Genomic DNA, 19438 nt, shown 5'->3' with positions numbered 1-19438 from the left:
CTCACGGAGGTCTGACCCAGCAAACTTGGAGTAAAAGAACCATCGGGAAGGGGGCTGAGAGGCAGGTGTGTGTACCCGGGCCCCTGGGGGCCCCGCTTCAGGCGGGCCCAGGTGCTGCCTTCCCCTATCTCTGGATCCATGGACTTCACAGGGGTCTGACCCAGAAAACTCTGCGAGAAAGGTCCATCGGGAAGGGGATGAGAGGCAGAAGCGTACCTGGGGGCCTCGGCGGGCGGACCCCGTGTCTGTCTTCCCCTGTTTCAGAATCGCCGGACCTCACGGAGGTCTGACTGACCCTCTCCTTAGTAATCCGGAGGAAAATGACCCCCTGTCTTGTAATCCGTGCACACGAGGTGACTGAGGGGACCCAAGGCGCGAATGTGCCCGACCTCCTGGAGCCCACGCTGGGACCTGGGAGGCAAATGGACCCTCATTGAGACTTCCAGGCAAGCCCGGCCATCTGGTCACCCCATTGGAAAGCATTGCGTGCGACCAGATGGCCGAGGGGAAAGGCGCGACCAGATGGCCGAGGGGAAAGGCGCGACCAGATGGCCGGGCTCGAAAGGGAAGCCAGCTGGTCGCTCTGTGCCCCAACGAATGAGTGAGCGGGTGCCGGGGCACGGGGGACCGAAGGCCCTGGGCCCCAGCCATGGAGGCTGAGTGGAGGATCCGACGGGCCCTCCGACCCGGGGTCCGTGGACACCTTGACAAGTAGGGGAGGCCTCCCCGGGCCCTCCGGGCACCCTACCACGCGTCAGGACCTAGGACGGAACCCGTGGTGGGGGTGGCTGCCCTCCCAGGAGCCCTGCCGGAGCTCCTGAACCCAATCGAGCGAGGGGAGGCTCCCCGGCCACAACGGAACCCTGTCCCGTGCCTTTGGCAGTGCCGTGGGGCCGGAGCCCCCCTGCGTGGCAGGGTGCCCAGGACTGGGCACCCTGCCACGCGGCAGCACCCAGGACGGAGCCCAGGGTGGGGAGGCCGCCCTCCCTGGGGCCCTCAGGGGCCCGGCCGGAGCTCCTGAACCCAGCCAAGCAAGGAGAGGCTCCCTGTCCACAACAGAACCCCGTCCCAGGCCTTTGGCAGGGACGGGGCCCAGGGCCGGAGCCCCTGACCTGGGGGCCGGCGGGGCCCCTGGACCCAGCCTGGGCTCCCAGGCCCGGAGGCGCTGGGGAAGCCTCCCCGGGCCCATCGGAACCCGTCCAGGGCACCCTGCCACGCGGCAGGACCCAGGACGAAGCCCACGGGAACTCGTTCGGGCACCCTGCTACGCGGCAGGCCCCGGGACAGACCCAGGGCTGGGGCGGCATCCTGGCCTGTCCAGCTGCTGGCTTAGGAGCGCTAGGCCGAGAGGCGTCCCACAAGTACCCTGTCCCTAGTAATCTGGAGGAAGGCTACCCCCCTTTCTGGTAACCCGCGCAATCCGATTGACGGAGGGGAGCCTAGGGGCAAACGCGCCCAGCCTCCTGGAGCCCTGACTGGGATCCGGGAGGCAAATGGACCCTCATCGGGACTTTCAGGCCGACCGGGCCATCTGGTCGCCTCATTGGAAAGCATTACGCGCAACTAGATGGGCCGAGGGGAAAGGTGCGACCAGATGGCCGGCACCTGAAAGGACTCCCGTCTGCCCGCCTTGAGCCGTAGCGGTAGGGCTCCCGCCTGCCCACCCACGCGGGACTCTGGCCTCTGCTTCCTGGGGGGCTTGGGGCCTCAGGCACTTGGAGGACCACCGGAGCGCCCGGGGGAGGACTGCCCGGGACCCATGGAGCCCGTCACAGGCACTTTGCCACGCCCCTGGCCGGAGGACGGAGCCCTGGACGCCTGGGAGGATGTTGCCCGGGCATAGTCCATCTGGTCCCTGGCAAAGAACCACCAGCGCCGGAGGGGTGTTCCGGCATACCCTGCCCCTACTTATCCGGAGGAAGGCTACCCACCTTTCTTGTAACCCCTGCGCTCCGAGTGGCGGAGGGGGACCCTAGGCACGGATGCACCTAACCTCCTGGAGCCCTGACCGGGAGGCAAATGGACCCTCACGGGACTTCCAGGCCGGCCCGGCCTTCTGGTTGCCCCATTGGAAAGCATTGCACGTGACCAGAGGGGAAAGGAGCGACCAGATGGCCAGCACCTAAAAGGACTCCTGTCTGCCCTGCCCGAGCCGTAGCGGTAGGGCTCCCGCCTGCCCACCCATGGGGGGAGGGGTGGCTCTGCTTCCTGGGGGGCTTGGGGACCCTGGCTGGGCCTCAGGCACGGGGAGGACCACCGGAGCTCTCGTGCCCAGGGGAGGACTGGCTGGGAGCCGTGGAGCCCGTACCGGGCACTTTGCCACGCCGCGGGCCGGAGGAGGGAGCCCCGGACGCCTGGGAGGATGTTGCCCGGGCATAGCCCATCTGGTCCCCGGCAAAGAACCACCAGCCCTGCAGGGGTGTGCCGGCATACCCTGCCCCTACTAATCTGGAGGAAGGCTACCCACCTTTCTTGTAACCCCTGTGCTCTGAGTGGCGGAGGGGACCCTAGGCGCGGACGCCCTCGACCTCCTGCAGCCCTGACTGGGATGGGGTAGGCGAATGAGCCCCCATCGGGACTGCCAGGGCAGCCCGGCCATCTGGTCGCCCCATTGGAAAGCATTGCGTGCGACCAGATGGCTGAGGGAAAGGTGCGACCAGATGGCCGGGACCAAAAGGACTCCCATCTGCCCGCACCGAGCCATAGTGGTAGGGCTCCCGCCTGGCCTTGCAGGGCTCCGGGGCTCTGCACCAGGGACCCTTGTCCCGGGCAGATGGACACTTGGCAGGCTGCAGGACGTGGGCTCCCAGGCCCTGACCGAAACTCAGGAGGCCCGGGTTGGTCCCTGCTTCTCAATGCAGCCAGATCGGGGAGCCTGCCCAAGCACGAGGGACCCCAGTCCCGGGCACACGGTCCCTCAGGTTGTGCGCTCGTTTTCCACATTTTTTTTCAAAATGTTGCGTAGTTGCGCTAGGCAAAGTCCGCCCAGCCCTACTCGGGATGTGCGCTAGTTTTCCACAAAACTTTTCAAAATCCCTTGTAGTGGCGCTTACGCAAATTGCGCCCAGCCCTAATTTTAAGTTATGTGCAATTGATTACTTTCAGGATTACTTTTGTAACTCCAGGACTGGATCCTAGATTCAGTCCTGGGGCAGTTATTGGAAACAAGTGAGGAAATACGTTTTAGTTACTGTTGTGATTTTTAAGCAATATTTTTCCATTTTAAAAGTTGACACTTAAAAACTTTTTCTGATCAAATTACCAATGTTATCCTATGGAAGGAAATTCACTTAGCATTAAAGTGAGGTTATGGTTTCTTTTTCTAGGTCCGTGTTGGATCCTGGATCCAACACTAGTGTACCACCTGTAAGCAGTTGAGAAACGGCATTTAAGTTACACAGGTGATTTTTAAGGAATATTTATAAGTTTGCAAAATTGAAACAGAAGAAATTTCACAGAAAAACAGTCAATGGCTTCCTATGGAAGAAAAATTCCGGGATTGAGCAGGAGCAGGTTTGAGGGTCGACAGGCCAGTAGGGCTGGGGCCAAAGCAGTTGGTGTCTCCCTCTTCTTAGCAGCTGCACGGCAGGTCTTCTTTCTTCTTGCTCTTCATTGCTGTCTTGGAATCTGGAATCTAAGGAAGGAAGGTTCAGGGTGCCCCTAAATACTAAATTTAGGGGCGTTACAGGTAGGTAAAGTGCAGGGACCACTGTCCCTGCCCTGGGGTGGGTACACCCCCTATCCTGCCACACTCTTGTGGGAGGGGGGCAGTGGCCTAGTCCTTATTGGGCAGGGCTCCCCATCTTCAAGATGGCAAGAGCCCTGGGATGTGTTTCACCTCTCCTCCCCCCACCTGAGGGGTGGGGTTGGCAGAGGCTGTCACACCCCCTGTCCTTCCTTGGGGTTTCCGGCCAGAGTGGGGGTTGAGAACCGGTAGGGGCCAGTTGCTGGGTGTAGCAAGTGGCCTGGAGAAGCTCTCAAAGGCAGCATGCCTTTGAAGCTTCCCCTTGCCCATCCTGGGGGAGGAGACCTAGCACCTCGCCCCGGATGTGCATTGTTGCAGGCCCAGGAGAGCGGATGGCTCTCTACCCAGGGGTCCAGAAACAGGTCTGCTGTGTGGCAGCCTAGGCAGCCCCTCAGACCAGACGTGGATTGTAGGTTAGGTTCAGGGGGCATCTCTAAGATGCCCTCTGTCGTGCATTGTACATTAAATCCTGCACTGGCATCAGTGCGGGTTTAATGTGCTGAGGAGTTTGATACCAAACTCCTCTGTCTTCAGTGAAGCCATCATGGTGCTGTGGAAATTGTGTTGACAATCTCCCAGCACCACATACTCTTAAATGGCAGCACTGTACTTACAGTGATCTGGGTACTGTAGGGGCACAGGGCTCATGCTCCTGTGCCCACACCACTGGCATAGGGCACCCAGCTAGAGGGGTGGCTGATGTATGCCAGGGCAGTGTATGTTGTGGGCATGGCACACAAGGATGTGTGCCATGTCGACTCTGTTTTGTCCTGTACCCAGACACTCAGCCTGCAAGGGCAGTGTTTGTGTTGGGGTACAGGGCCTCTAAGGGTGGCACAATAAGTGCTGCAGCCCTTGGAGGCCTTCCCTGGTCACAAGGCCCTGGGTACCTAGGGTACCATTTACCAGGGGCTGACATGTGGCCAGTGTTTGCCTATTTGGTTTTTAGGTTTTAGGGAAGGAACATAGGCCCTGGGCACCTGATTGGCAGGAGCCCAGGGCACACTCAGTCAAAGTACATTCAGCAAAAAGTGGGGGCATACATGCAAGAAAGATGACACTTTCTCACACCGGCCTCCTGCATCTGCTGGGTTTCTCCATCAATGTGCCAAAGTCGCACCTGAGTCCCTCTCAGAAGCTTACCTTCATTGGAGCGGTTCCGGATTAGACGCTGTTTCGGGTTTATCCTCCCAAACAGCGAGTCTGGGATATTTAGGCTATGGTTCTGCTTTTTCAGCTTCTATCCCAGGTTTCAGTCAGGATGACCCTCCGGCTTCTGGGCCTGATGCCCTCCTGCTGGTACCGCATGCCAGATGGCATATGCGGGCTCTGCAGTGGGACCTGAAGTTCCAGTGGGCGCAGCATCAGGGCAACCTGTACGATCATGTCCAGATCTCGGAGGGCACTGCGCGGCAATTGCAGTGGTGGCTCACGAATCGCGATTGGGTCAATGGCCGATCCCTTTCCCTCTCCTTCCCCAACCAGAGCACACAGTAGTGATGCCCAGAGTGCTGAAGATCAGGCGCGACCGGGCGCAAGTTATTCTTGTGGCTCCGGACTGGGCTCGAAGAGTATGGTATCCCGAGCTGCTCAGTATGAGCATAGATCCCCCGATCCGTCTGCCTCTTCGGGAGGATCTTCTGTTGCAGCAGCAGGGAACGGTTCTCCACCCGAACCTGTCCAGCCTCCACCTCCATGCGTGGAGATTGAGCGGCGACAGTTGACAGCTTTCGATCTTCCTCCCGAAGTCTGTAATGTCGTCCTGGCAGCCAGGCGTCCCTCCTCTAAAACGGTGTACGCCTGTAGGTGGAACAGATTTGTGGCATGGTGCACAGCTAAGACTGTGGATCCCCTTTCTGCCCCTCTTTCTGAGATTCTTCTGTTCCTTCTCTCTTTGGCCCAGCAGGGCTCTGCTCTGGGCACTCCTTAAAGGTTATCTTTCGGCCATCTCTGCCTTTCTACGGCTTCCAGATCAGCCTTCTCTTTTTAAGTCCCCGGTTGTTAACTGTTTTCTAAAGGGAATTACGCATACATTCCCACCTGTGCCCTTCATAATGCCTCAGTGGAACTTAAATCTTGTCTTGACTTTTCTGATGTGTGCTGCTTTTGAGCCCCTTCATAACTGTCCCTTACATCTTCTTACTCTCAAGACGGCTTTCCTGGTAGCTGTCACCTCTGCCAGGAGAGTAAGTGAGCTCCAGGCCCTTTCTTCCAAACCTCCTTTCCTTTCTGTTCATCCGGACAAGCTGGTTCTGAGGACACGCCCTTCTTTCTTGCCAAAGGTTGTCACGCCCTTCCACATCGGGCAGACCATCACTTTGCCCACCTTTTTTCCGCCTCCTTCAAGAGAAGAGGAACGGCTCCACCGTTTGGACCCTAAACGTGCGCTCGCATTCTATCTGCAGCGTACACAGCAGTTCCGGGTGGATGACCAGCTCTTTGTTGGCTACGTGGGCGCCAAAAGAGGTCGGGCGGTGCACCAACGGACCATCTCCCGGTGGGTCGTTCTGTGCATCAAAGCCTGTTACTCCTTGGCCAAGAAGGAGCCTCCTGTGGGACTGCGTGCCCATTCTACCAGGGCATCAGCAGCCACTACTGCCTTGGGACGCGGTGTTCCCTTGCAGGACATTTGTCAGGCAGCTACGTGGGCCTCGCTGCACAAGTTTACCAAGCATTACTGGCTTGACAGTCAGGTCTGGAGAGAAGGCTTCTTTGGCCGTTCTGTGCTCTGTGACTTTCTGGTGTAATCTTGTTCGCAGACCCACCACCGGGGTTGGTATTGCTGGGGTATCTATTCTAAGGTAAGGAATCTATCACTAACTTGTCTCTTTCAAATGCACAAGTTACTAATTGTGTAAAGATATATCTGTAAGAGACATTAGTTAGTGATAGATTCCTTACCGCCTCACCTATCCTATCCGTTCTGTGAACTGATTACTAGGGTTAAGGTCATCCCCTTTTAGGGCCCTAGGTTTATGCACCAAAGGTCAGTTTCTTGCATGACTCTGCGTTTCGGCACGGAAAGTTGTGTACAGAACTGACGTCGGCGCACATGGGTGGTGCCCAAGTAGCCTCAGTGATGTCATCCAAGAGCGCACAACGCCAGTGAAGGGTGCGGAGCGGCACGGCGCCACCTGCTGGCGCGCAGGGGTGCTGCTAAGCAGAAAAATTTCTGGATCCAGACTGACGCCAGGGGAATATTCTAAGGTAAGGAATCCATCACAAACTAATGTCTCTTACAGATATATTGTTACACAGGTAATAACTTGTGCTGTAGTGCTGAAATAGATTTTTAAAAAAATCACTACGCATTTTTTAACACTACAAACACCCCCCCCCCCACCCCATCCCCCCAAAACACATTTCATTCCATCCTGGTGACACTGCTTTACATCATGATCTGCTCAGGGGCGTTGTGAAATGACTGATTAGGTGTGTGAGTATAAGGGAGTTAGATGGAAAAGTGTGGAGGGATGCATAAGTGAAAGAACGGATGAATGAATAAAAGGGAAAGTCGATGTATGAAAGGGTAACTGTATGGATGAATGAGAGGTAGGTGTGGATAGATGGATGGGATGAGTGAAAGGGTGAATCCATGGATGAAAGGGTGAATGCATGGATGGAAGGGAGGGTGCATGAAAGGGTGGTTGTATGATACAGGGTGGTTGTATGATACAGGGTGGTTGGATTAGTGAAAGGACAAATGAGTGGAGTGTAAGGGTGGATAGATGGATGATCAAAAGTTGGATGGAAGAAATGGTGGATGCTGGGGCGTCGAGGAACCCAAATGGAAGCTACGACGGGGTGGAGGTCTTTATAGGCCTCTTCTGTCTGCAACTTGGCAAAGAAAGGGAAGTGAGTGAAAGGATGGTTGATGGGTAGATCAATAATTTCAAGGATGGATGGATGAAAAAGGATGCATTAGTGAGGATGGATGGATGGATGGATGCGTGGGAGGGTGGATGAGTGACTGTCTGAATAAAAAGATGGAATGGCGGGGTAAGTGTCAGTGGATTGGATGGGATGAGTGCAAGGGAGGATGGGCAGATATATGAAGTGAAAGGGTGGGTGGATGAGCAAAATGATAGATAAGTGAAAGGATGGGTGAATTAAAGGGTAGATGGTTGAGTGAAGGATGGACGGATGAGGGAACTAATGGGTGAATCAAAGGGTAAATGAATGGATGAGTAATTGAGTGGGAGGAAGGGAGAACAGATGGATGATTGGACGGGTTAGTTGAAGGGTGGTTGTAGTGAAAAGGTAGATGTAGTAAAATGGCAGATGGGTGGATGACAAAAAGGATGACCGGATGAGTGAAAGGGTGGATGGATGAATGGGCTTGGAGATGGATACAAATGGTTAGAAATGGGTGGACAGACGGAAAGGTGAAAGACTGCACTGCACGATGGATGAAAAATTGAATGCATGACAGATAAGGGTGAAATTGTGGGTATCTGCTGGTGGATGGAAGGATGAATGGATAGATGCATGGTTGATAGAGATAATAGAGCTCTTCTAAGGAGGGTTGTGATGACTTTCTTTACTTGGTGCCATAAGAGCTTTGGTTGGAAGTGTGGGGGTGTCTTAATTGTCTGGCTACTCCCTTGATCTGAGACCACCGTATCTGCAGACTGACTCCTGTTAAGTCTATACTTGCTCACTCTAATGCAGATTTGTACCTTAATACAGATTCTCAAAATTGAATACCTGGTTTCCCTTGTTTAAATCTTTCCTTTTTGATCCGATAGGCCTTTAGTAAGAAGCAGGTTGATGACCGTAAGGAATGGCTGACTAACTTCATGGTAGACCGCAGGCAGCGCAGATTACTTGGCCTACCAGAGGTAAGTTGTTTTTTGTTGTTGTACTCTAGTATATGTTTGGGTGGTCCACTGCTTTGTTCAGAATTCCAGTGATGTAAGCAGGACCATGATTGGCATAAACTTACCACAGAGTCCTTTTTGCATAGGATTATTTGTACGGCACAGCTACAAAGCAGCTGACTTATAATGAATTCGTCAACAAGGAACTGATCCTGTTCTCAAACTCCGACAACGAGCGCTCCATCCCATCGCTGGTAGACGGTGAGTTCATTGCCCCCAAGGTAGCCCCTACAGCCAAGAGGAGCTGGAGTGCTAGAAATGACATTTGTACGTTTTGTTTGTGTTTTTATATCGTCGATCACAGGTTTGAAACCCGGGCAGAGGAAAGTTCTATTCACATGCTTCAAAAGAAATGACAAGCGGGAGGTTAAGGTGGCACAGCTGGCTGGTTCTGTTGCGGAGATGTCTGCCTATCACCATGGTGAGGTAAGTAGCTAAAACAGTCTAGTCTTAAACCCCCACCCCCACGGGGCAGAGTGGGATGCACTGTTGCTGCTATATATAAAAAATAAAAATGTAGCCACTGCCTTCATGCTACTGGGCTATGTTCACCAGAGTTGAAAATGCCAAGTGTGCAGATCAACGACCCTTGTGCCCCAGGTATTGTTTGGAGCCCTTGGAAAGGAAGGCGACTCCCATTCGCTACCCATCTCCCATACTACTATTTCCTAAACATTAATTGTTCGATTTAAATTAAACATTGCTTTACCAAGCACAATGCCACCATGGTAGTTATGAATGTTCACTTGTTGTGGATGCCTTCAAAGCAGCGCAGCTCAAGCTGAAGGGCTTTGGACTGCTCTAACCTGCATTGAACGACGGAGCTTGAACTGGAATGGTTTTCGGCTAGTGCGCAAAGGGGTCTGTCCTAATCAAGTGACCGCGTTGGCCACCTGGCAAGAAGAGCTCTTCCAGCAAATGTGCTTCAGTTGTGGGTACAGCAACAGCTCACCATCGTATCCCTGCCTCCGAGGTTCCAGGCTACTATTTTTGCTATTACTCTATGGCCTCTTCCACGCACACATTCATGGTGGTTTATTTCTTCCCAGGCTTCCCTGATGGCTACCATTATTAACTTGGCGCAGAACTTTGTGGGAAGCAACAATATCAATCTTCTGCAGCCCATTGGACAGTTTGGTACGCGGCTGCATGGTGGCAAAGATGCTGCCAGCCCCCGATATATCTTCACAATGCTAAGGTAAGTCTGCTTTTAAGATCCATGTGTTTAGTTTTCACATCCACCTGACGCTGCAGTTCTGAATCCGGATCAGTCTTTCTGCTAGTATTGTGCCACCATACTCAAGTAAACAAATGTCTTTATGCAAGCTCTAAATGTCAGCTCATGCTGTTGCCCTTCTTGTAGTCCCTTGGCCCGCCTGCTGTTCCCATCGATGGACGACAATGTTCTGAAGTTTATCCGTGATGATAATCAGCGAGTGGAGCCCGAGTGGTACATGCCCATCATTCCCATGGTGTTGGTGAATGGTGCTGAGGGTATTGGAACTGGCTGGGCATGCAGGATTCCCAACTATGATGTCCGCGAAGTCCTAAACAATATCCGCCGAATGCTGGATGGAGAGGAACCCCTTCCAATGGTGAGTTGGTCATCTTCTCTGTCATGGTTGGGGCTGTTCTGTGATGTTGGGCCGTTCTTGAATTTTCTTTTATTCTTTATTTAGCTTCCAAGCTACAAGAATTTCAAAGGGGTTATTCAAGATTTGGGTCCAAGTCAGTACCTGGTAAATGGTGAAGTGGCTGTGATTGATGAAACGACAATTGAGATTTCTGAGCTTCCCATCCGGACATGGACTCAAGTAAGCATGCGCTGCTCGGCTTTCTTACTCTTGGCCAAAGACCATGGAATTAAAATAGGTGAATTTGTATGTCAATTAGTTTGAAGGTTAATTTTTGAGCTGGAACTTCTAGACGCTTAAAATGGAAGGGAACGAACTCCAGTAACCAGGTCCCTGTATACGTTATGGCTTTTCACAAGCAGACCGAGATATGCCGAACACGGACAAAGATGATGAAGGATAACCACCTTTAACATGAGGGAACATGGTTAATCTATTAAAGCGATAGTTACATGGCCCCGGAAACTCGCTTAGTAGGAGCACTTAGAGTCTTAAGTAAAAAAAGGTCCCCCTACAATTTTCATGCCTGCGAAATCTAACCCTTTGAACAAGAGTGAACTTCAACCTTGCATGCAAACATGGGCATAAGGTATGAAGGTGGCTTTTGCTGAATGGGTCAGTGTTGTAAGGTAAAGGAAGCAGATAACACACCAATATGGCAGTTCTTTCCAATGGGCGCAGAAACTGGATGAAATCGGGCCTATAATCCCTTATGGAGAATCGCATCTGAATATGAAAGACTACACACATTCAGCAGCCCACAAATACTATGCGTGAATTCACAGCCTGATGATGGACCATATCCTTACACTGAAATTGGGGGAGGTGGTGCACAGTATTATGGTGCTTTCAAACAAGCCTCTGCTAGTGGGAAGGTTTGATTGGATAAGATAAATCGCCATCAATGTCGACATGGTGACTACATTAAACCATTCTTGGAGACCAGGTGGGAAGAAACAGTGGCCCAAAAAGTCATAGTGCTAAGGAACAATTCAGAATGTCCAACTTAAACTGAATATACCATAGCAGAAATACTGTGCAGGAGATAATGGTGCATGGAAAATCATTGCAACCAATGTCATGGCAGCTAAAACACAGATCTATGCCCAATTGAAAACTACAAGGCTTCATAATATATGAAAGTTAAGCGGCTTTATATAAAACCAGTTCTGTAGTAGGGGACCTCTGTGTAAAGTCATAATCTAGTGAATAGTCCCGCCCATGTGCGGGGACCCCGGAGCAATAAAAAATAATCTCTTAAGGTGTCAAATCATGCAGACCTGCATCCACTTTTAAGAGAGAATTTAATTTAAAGACAGATAATGCAGCCTATACCCACAGGCTACACTGTCCAGTACTCCACCAACATCTACAAACAGCCTGTCCAGCTTTTCTCCACAAGGGAAAAAACCCTGCCTCTACCAGCAAAAGCCTCTGGAGTGATAGAAAGGAAGGAATGGACAGACAAGCCCCATAGGCTGCCATTATGTGGCTCAGAACAGGATACTGTGCCTTTAAGAAAACTTTCCAGAACTTTCCCAGTATCCCAGAATGCACAGCAGGTCCCTTTTACTTTCAGTTCTTTTTTCCGGCTCCTGCTAGCAGGACCCTGGAACATTGAGCTCTCCCTTTTCAAGGGTTTATTTGTCACTTTTCAAGTGATTTAGTGTTAGTAAAGTCCTTTCCTTCTGGTGTTGTCAGCATGCCTGGCTTGTTCGACAAGTGTCCTGATTGTGAAAGGAAAAAGGTTAAGTCAGACCCACACAGGGTGTGCATCGTCTGTCTTCCCCAGTCCCACGTGCCTGAGGAGTGTGAGATCTGCCGCTCTTTTTCAGCCAGGACCCTGAGAGAGAGGATTAAGATCAGGCTCCAGGTCCTGGAGGACAGAAGGCTGAAGGCACGAGGTGGGTCTGGAGGGGCTGATTCTGCCATGCTGAGGCCTCTGGGGCGCTCCCCAGGGGCAGGAAGACCAGCAAGCGTCCCCACTCCCCGTCGACGGCGGCGTCTAGGGGGATGACTACGGTCTGTTCGCCGTCTCCCCAGGGCTCTGGGGAGAAGCGGCTTCGACGTCGAAGGAGCTGAACAGGCCGCCGTCGAGCCATCGGCGTCGATCAGGCCCGGCGTCGGCGCTCGCCGTCGAGGGGAGAGTGCTGCTCGCCGTCGGCGAAGAGAAGGTCGCCGCCGAGGCGATGATCGAGGTCGAGAAGATCGAGGTCGAGAAGATCGAGGTCGAGAAGATCGAGGTCGAGAAGATCGAGGTCGAAGATCGCGGTCGAGGTGGTCGCCGTCGAGGCGGCAAACGACGTCGCAGAGGGGTTCGTCTTCGAGGTGGCGCAGGGGGAGCCCTGATGCCAGGAGTAAGAGGGCAACTGAGTCGCTGGGATCGGTGTACTCAGTGGATCCCTACGCCACCACCACCACCACCACCGACTCCTCCTCCACCACCACCGCTTGCGTCACCGTCTCCACCTCCCCCTCCTCGGTCTATACCGCCTCGTACTCCGTTGGGGCCACCTGCAGTTCCGCCGCGGTCGGTCTCCCTGCCCAGGTATCCGACTCCACCGCAGGGGACGCCGAGGCCGCGACATCCACGGTCGCCGGGCCCGGCTAGACCGGCGGACAGGCCGAAGCCGAGGAGGTCGTGCTCCCGCTCCGTCAGGAGGAGAAGGTCGCGGAGCCATAGGCGGTCGTCATCAACATCAGTACGGCACCATAGGAGGCACAGGTCCAAGTCGCGCACACTGTCCTCGGCCAGGGATTTCTCACCGACGCTGTCGGACTCACCGGGGACTAGGGTGTCTCCTGTGGACAATCTAGTCTCCTTCCAGGAGGCGCTGCTGAGGGGTGCCGCCAAGTTGGGGATCACGGTGACGGTACCGACACCCACGACGCCCGTGATATTCGAGACTCTACACAAAAAACACCTGTCTCGCCCCCTGCTGCCTCTAGTGCCGGGGCTGGTGGAACCCGCGTTGGAGTTGCTCCTCACTCCCGCGGTGACAATCCGCCCCCTCACGGCTCCTGAAAAAGTATCGGGCCCCGGACTCGGACCCTGCTTTTTTAAGGATGGACCCGAAGCCGGACTCTGTCATCGTGACGGCGGCGAGGAAACAGCATGCGACAGCTCCTTCATCGACGGTCCCGCCCGACAAGGAAAGCCGCTGGCTGGACTCTGCGGGCAGGAAGGTGTGTGGGACCGCGTCTACCACCATGAAGGCGGCGAGTGCGGGGGCGCTGTTGGGGCGTTACGACCGGGCCCTGTGGGAGTCCCTCTAACAGTATGCGGACCTGCTGCCTCGGGACAGGAAGGAGGACTTCCTGGAAACGGTGCGAGAGGGTATGCTGGTTTCGAACCAGGTCATCAGTGCGGCAGCGGATGTCTCCTTGTTGGCGGCGCACGCCTACTGTCATGGCGTCCACCAAAGGCGTCACTCTTGGCTGCGCCTGACGTCACTCAAGCCAGAAGCTCAGCACAGAGTAGCGAATCTGCCCTTCTCGGGGGAAACCCTGTTTGGTAAACATGCGGATGATGAGATGGCCCGCATGAAGACCGAGGCGGAGACCCTGACGGCTGTCGGGTTGGAGAAGGCCGATAAGAAGAAGCGCCCGTTCCAGAGACGGTTCGGGTCTACGGGCAGAGGGCGTGGGCAGGGTTCGGGACAGCAGCAGCACCAACAGCAGCAGTTCCGGAAACCCTTCCAAAAACGCCAGAAGGGTAGAGGAGGCCAGCAGGCCGCTACTACTACCAAGGGCCCGGCCGGGTCTCGACCCTAAGCGACTACTTCCCTGCAACCGTTACCCACTCCAGTGGGGGGAAGCATTCAATTTTTTCCGGCAGAGTGGAGAAAAATTACTCAAGACAAGTGGGTGCTGAATATTGTTTGCAATGGAAACAGTCTTCGGTTTGTCAGCCCGCCTCCAGCGATTCCGCCGGTAAGCTCTCAATTTCAGCTGCGAGAGCTCCAGGCGGAGGCAGACATTTTGTTGAGAAAAAAGGCGGTAGAAGAGGTACCTCTGTCTCAAAGGGGAAGAGGTCTGTACTCTCAGTTTTTCCTCGTTCGCAAGAAGGACAAGAACGAGTTCAGGCCCATTCTGGATTTGCGACAGGCAAACAAATGGATTAGCAGAGCGAAGTTTCGCATGCTATCGTTGCATCAGATTTACCCTCAGCTGCAACGGGGAGACTGGCTTTGTGCCATAGATCTACAGGATGCGTACTTCCATGTGCCCATTGCACGGAAGCACAGGAAGTTCCTGCGATTCCAAGTCGGCGCCAATCACTATCAATACACAGTACTGCCATTCGGGCTGAAGTCTGCGCCCAGGACCTTCTCGAAGTGCATGGCGGTGGTGGCGGCACACCTGCGGAGGAACAAGGTGTTTGTGTAGCCGTACCTGGACGATTGGTTGATCAAGGCCTCATCCTTCTCGGAAGCGCAAGAACACTTCCGGTGGACATGCGCTCTCTTGCACAAGCTGGGGTTACACGTCCACATGTCCAAATCGGTCCCGACTCCGGTCCAGTGCATACAGTACTTGGGAGCCTCCATCGATACGTGGTCAGCAAGCGTGTCTCCTTCGGAGGAGAGACGGTTATCACTCCTTCGGAAGGCTCAGGACCTCAGGACTGCTCCATCGACGACAGTGAGGAAGGTGTCTTCACTGCTGGGATCGATGGCCTCCTGTATCTTCCTCACGCACGGCTGCACATGAGACCACTGCAGGCGTGCTTGGAGGATCAGTGGGATCAGAAGACAGGTTCTTGGGACGACAAGATACGGCTGTCTCTACATGCTCTTCAGTCTCTGAAGTGGTGGTGTTCGGCGGAGAACCTCCTCAGGGGGGTTCCCTTCCACAAGGACATTCCCACGAAGAGTGTCGTGACTGATGCGTCTCTCCAAGGCTGGGGAGCGCATTCCGGGGAATTGCAGATTCAAGGAAAGTGGTCGCCGTTGGAGTCGACGTACCACATCAATTTCCTGGAACTCAGAGCTGTCTTCCTGGCGCTGAAGGCCTTCCTTCCGTCCTTCCAGACCAACTCACTGCTGACAGACGGACAATACAACCACTATGTATTACCTCAACAAGCAGGGGGGGTCGAGATCGCGCACTCTGTCGTAGGAGGCGCAGGCGATCTGGCACTGGCTTCTGGCCCGAGGACTGACGATTACGGCCACGCATCTGCCAGGGGTGCAGAATGTTCAGGCGGACGCACTGAGCAGACTGATTCAGGAAAACCACGAATGGGTCATAAACGACGAAGTACTAGGAGAAGTCTTCGCAAGGTGGGGGACTCCAGACGTAGATCTGTTCGCCACCGCCGAAAACAGCAAATGCCGAGACTTCGCATCCAGGTACTACCAGCGGTGGACGCTGGGGAATGCGCTATGGATCGACCGGTCGAACAGCTTTCTGTACGCTTTTCCACCTATTCCCCTGATTCCGGCGGTGCTCATCAAACTGTCCCAGTCAGGTGCTCGGATGATCCTGATTGCTCCAGAAGGGCCCAGACAGTGGTGGTTCACGGACCTACTTCACCGGTCGCTCCTTCCTCACATACGGCTGCCGTGCAGACCGGACCTTCTCACGAAGTTCGGGGGGCAGATGGTGCACCCCAACCTTTCGTCTTTGAGTTTGGCGGCATGGCTCCTGAGAGTGCAATATGGCCATTTGAATCTACCAGAAGATTGTATGGACATACTGAAGGAGTCTAAACGGCCTTCCACTAGGACGTCCTATGCCTACAAGTGGAAGAGGTTCTGTATCTGGTGCAAGTCCAAGAGCTTTGACCCTACGACATGTAAGGAAGTTGTCATCCTTCCATATCTTTTACATTTGGCGCAGTCCGGCCTTAATTTCCATTCCATTAAGGTTCATCTGGCTGCTTTGACTGCTTACAGGAAATGCCCTTCACAGACTTCCTTCTTTCAGATCCCTGTTGTCAAGGATTTTTTGTAAGGCTTGAAGAAGGTGTTTCCTCCTGTCAGACTTCCCTCGCCTTCCTGGGACTTAAATGTGGTGCTGTCCAGACTGATGAAGGAGCCTTTTGAACCCATTCACAAGGCTTCGTTGCAGCACCTATCCTGGAAGGCGGCGTTCCTAGTGGCCATTACATCAGCCCGCAGGGTGAGTGAACTTCAGGCATTATGTTGTCAAGAACCTTATACTGTATTTCACGCTGCTAAGGTTGTTATGCGTACTCGCCCTGTAGGAGAGTAGGGTCTGCTTTCTATGTTCACCCCCACTTTTTGCTTTTGCTTTACTGGTTTTCGACTTAGATGTGGATGTGGGCCTGCTAATCAGACCCACAGCCCTGCTGTTCTCTCTAAATTGATACTATGTACTTTAGGTGCAAAACCCATTTGGATAGGATCACCTTATTGGCCCCTGTACAGTGTACCTTAGGTACCCAGGGCATAGGTGTACCCTAGGCCTACCAGGGGCTGCAGCATGTATTATGCCACCCCTGGCCTGGCCTTCCATTATGACACAACTGGCTGATCACTCAGCTGGGGCACGGTCGTGTAATCACTCCTTGCTTAGGTGTAGTATTCCTATACCTAACTTACATATAGACACGTGTACCTATCAGCCACTCCTATGGCAGGCCTTAACAATCCTGGAGGCAGAGTGCTTGGTAACATGTGAGATGGTGCTCTAGCATGAGCTGAGCCTGTCTGCAGCTTTCGGAACCATGTCCTTATAGCTGTTCTATGATATAGCCTACAATATACTCTTAAAGTGCCTTATAATCTTAAACGGTTATGGTAACTATGGTTTGGCTTTATCAAAACATGTCGTGTAAGGTGTCTAACACTTTGGAATAATACCCCCATCCCATTTCTGGGGATGAGGATATTATCCCTCCCTTGTAGAGGGAGAAGACATGTTGCAACCTACTTACCCGGTTAAAGTTAACCAGAGCCCCAGCATCACAAAATGGATGCTGCTGCCACAGACACGAGTCTGACCTCCTGCTGCTGGGAGTGATCCTGGCACGGGAGGCTTGGACAATAGGTTTCCTGCCTTGGAAGGTGCGAGCACCACCCCAGACAGGCCTTAGTGTATTGGGGCAGGGAGGGATGAAAGAAACGAGACACTGCCTGGGGCACACAAGGTGTCCCATGCATAGTTCAGTTCAAACCGGTGCTGGGGCGCTCCAGCCCCAGTCCTGGCGTGAAACTGGACAAAGGGAAGGGGGTGTAACCACCCCCCTCCCAGGTCCCACCCATCAGGCGTGACCTAGCAGGTAACCCAGCCCCCCAGATTAGTATAAGAGTGGTAGCTGGGCCCCAGGAGATTAGATTATCCTGAACCTGCAACTTGAACAGAAACTCTGGACCTTCGACAATCGACGAAACAAGAAGACTGAAGAATCTCCCTTGTGGCCAAGGAGTGGCTACCCTGTGCAAACAGGCACCATCAAGAGACTACCCTTTGCTTTGCTGAAGTTCTACGAGGGACCGACTGCAGAGCCCGACCAGAGCCTTGACTTCCCGACTTCTCCGACCCTGATCCACATCCACAGCCGAGCTGAGATCCGTGGAGGCGACGAGAGACGTGGGACCGGCTACCTGGGAAAAGTGGCGAGTATCTTCCAGCGCAGCTTCTGAGGCACCCTCGAAGTTGTGCACCGGGGATTGAGAAGCTCCAACCCCAAGCACCATCTGCACCGAAGATCAGCCCCCCACACTCCACGAGTCCTGCGTGGGGCCCTTCTGCATTTTCCTGCTTGCCGCGTCTGTCCGGTTGCTTGCCCGTTGGCTAGCGGCCTTTGTGACGACACACCTTGAAATCTTCACTGCTGGTTTGGCTCCTCCAGACTGGCTCCTACTCCTCTGCAAAAGAGAAGCACCCCAGACCTTCCTGGTCTGCACCAGAAGCAAGTCCTCCGTTCTTCGTGGGTTCCGCTTGCCAAGGCTTGGTGAGTCCTAGTTCAGCTTCACCGCTGCCGACAGCAAGAGCCTTCGTGGGACAGCTCGCCTCCTGGACGTCTCCTGGTACCCGTGGCTGCAGCGACAAGCTTCACCTTCACCTGCAATCTTCACGACATCGCCTGGTTCCTTCCTGGTTCCACGTGGTCACTGGCTAGTGACCATGACTCTATCCCTTCTGCTTGCAGGTATCCTCTCTTCTTGATCCCAGCCTTGGGATCCACCGGACACTTCACTGACTGCCTGTCAGCAACTTTCCTTCAGGCATCCATAGAAGTCCACGAAGAAACCTGACGCAAGTTCACACCTATGCACCCGCAGCCTGTGGGCTAGGTAACTTGGGTACTTCGGTGTTCCAAGGGTAGTGACTATCCTAGGGTCTAGTTTCCGAGACTCGACTCTCTAGCTGCTTCAGAAGTGTCCTTAAACTGCTTAATTCAGAACTGTACTATTTCTATCGATTATACGCATTACGCGTGAGTGTTTCCACTCTGCACCTGAATCCCGTGGGCCTCCCACTTCCTAACTATTGCTAGTGTAGTGTAGCCCCAGCGATTCCCTAGGCCTCTCCTATTTCCGTGACAGTGGTCCTTATACCACTTTCTTAGTATATGGTTTGCGTGGTCCCTATGGCCTAACTGTATTACTTACCTGTGTGACTTAATGTATGCTTAAATAAGACTGTGTTGTACTTACCTCGAATCTCATAAAGAGTGCTGAGGGTTTGACTAGAATAAATACACGTTATTTTATATATATATATATATATATATATATCTGTTGTGGTGTCCTTTCATTTGGTATTCAAGGGATTATATATGGTATCACAGCTGGCTTCACATGCCATTCAGAGTTTAGCCCAAGACTGCTCTTGTCCATACTACCACTAGGATAGCTGGTCTATAAGGTTGACTTTACAACCAATCACCATAAGGGTTGTTTGGACTGATATAAGGTGTACACTAGAACTAGTGACATCATACATCAGGCCAACTTCTCACACACCCTAAATTTCTTCCTAAGGTTATCTCTGATTTTCATGTCAACCAGACCATAACTTTACCTACGTTCTTTCAGAATCCCTCTTCGCCAGCGGAAAGGTCTCTCCATTCCCTGGATGTTCGGAGGGTGTTGAAATTTTATCTTGATAAGACCAAGGATATTCGTAGGTCAGACCAATTGTTTATTAATTATGGATCAGTCAGGACCGGTCTTGCTACTTCCAAACAGTCCATCTCTCGGTGG

At 53.4% G+C, this 19438-nt stretch overlaps 1 protein-coding gene across 1 annotated transcript in view; it reads left to right on the top strand.

The window, feature by feature from the left end:
• Nucleotides 1–19438, top strand: part of LOC146869187 (DNA topoisomerase 2-alpha-like) — a 139905-nt gene that overhangs the window by 27674 nt on the left and 92793 nt on the right. The window contains exons 17-22 of the mRNA XM_085642789.1: nucleotides 8494–8586; nucleotides 8712–8826; nucleotides 8930–9051; nucleotides 9675–9823; nucleotides 9989–10220; nucleotides 10305–10439. Of these exons, the coding sequence (XP_085498915.1) occupies nucleotides 8494–8586; nucleotides 8712–8826; nucleotides 8930–9051; nucleotides 9675–9823; nucleotides 9989–10220; nucleotides 10305–10439 (846 nt within the window). The remainder of the gene's footprint in view (nucleotides 1–8493; nucleotides 8587–8711; nucleotides 8827–8929; nucleotides 9052–9674; nucleotides 9824–9988; nucleotides 10221–10304; nucleotides 10440–19438) is intronic.

Source organism: Triturus cristatus, chromosome 1_1, assembly GCF_964204655.1.
Source record: "Triturus cristatus chromosome 1_1, aTriCri1.1, whole genome shotgun sequence".
NCBI lineage: Eukaryota > Metazoa > Chordata > Amphibia > Caudata > Salamandridae > Triturus > Triturus cristatus.
This window is presented reverse-complemented; position numbering and strand designations above follow the sequence as displayed.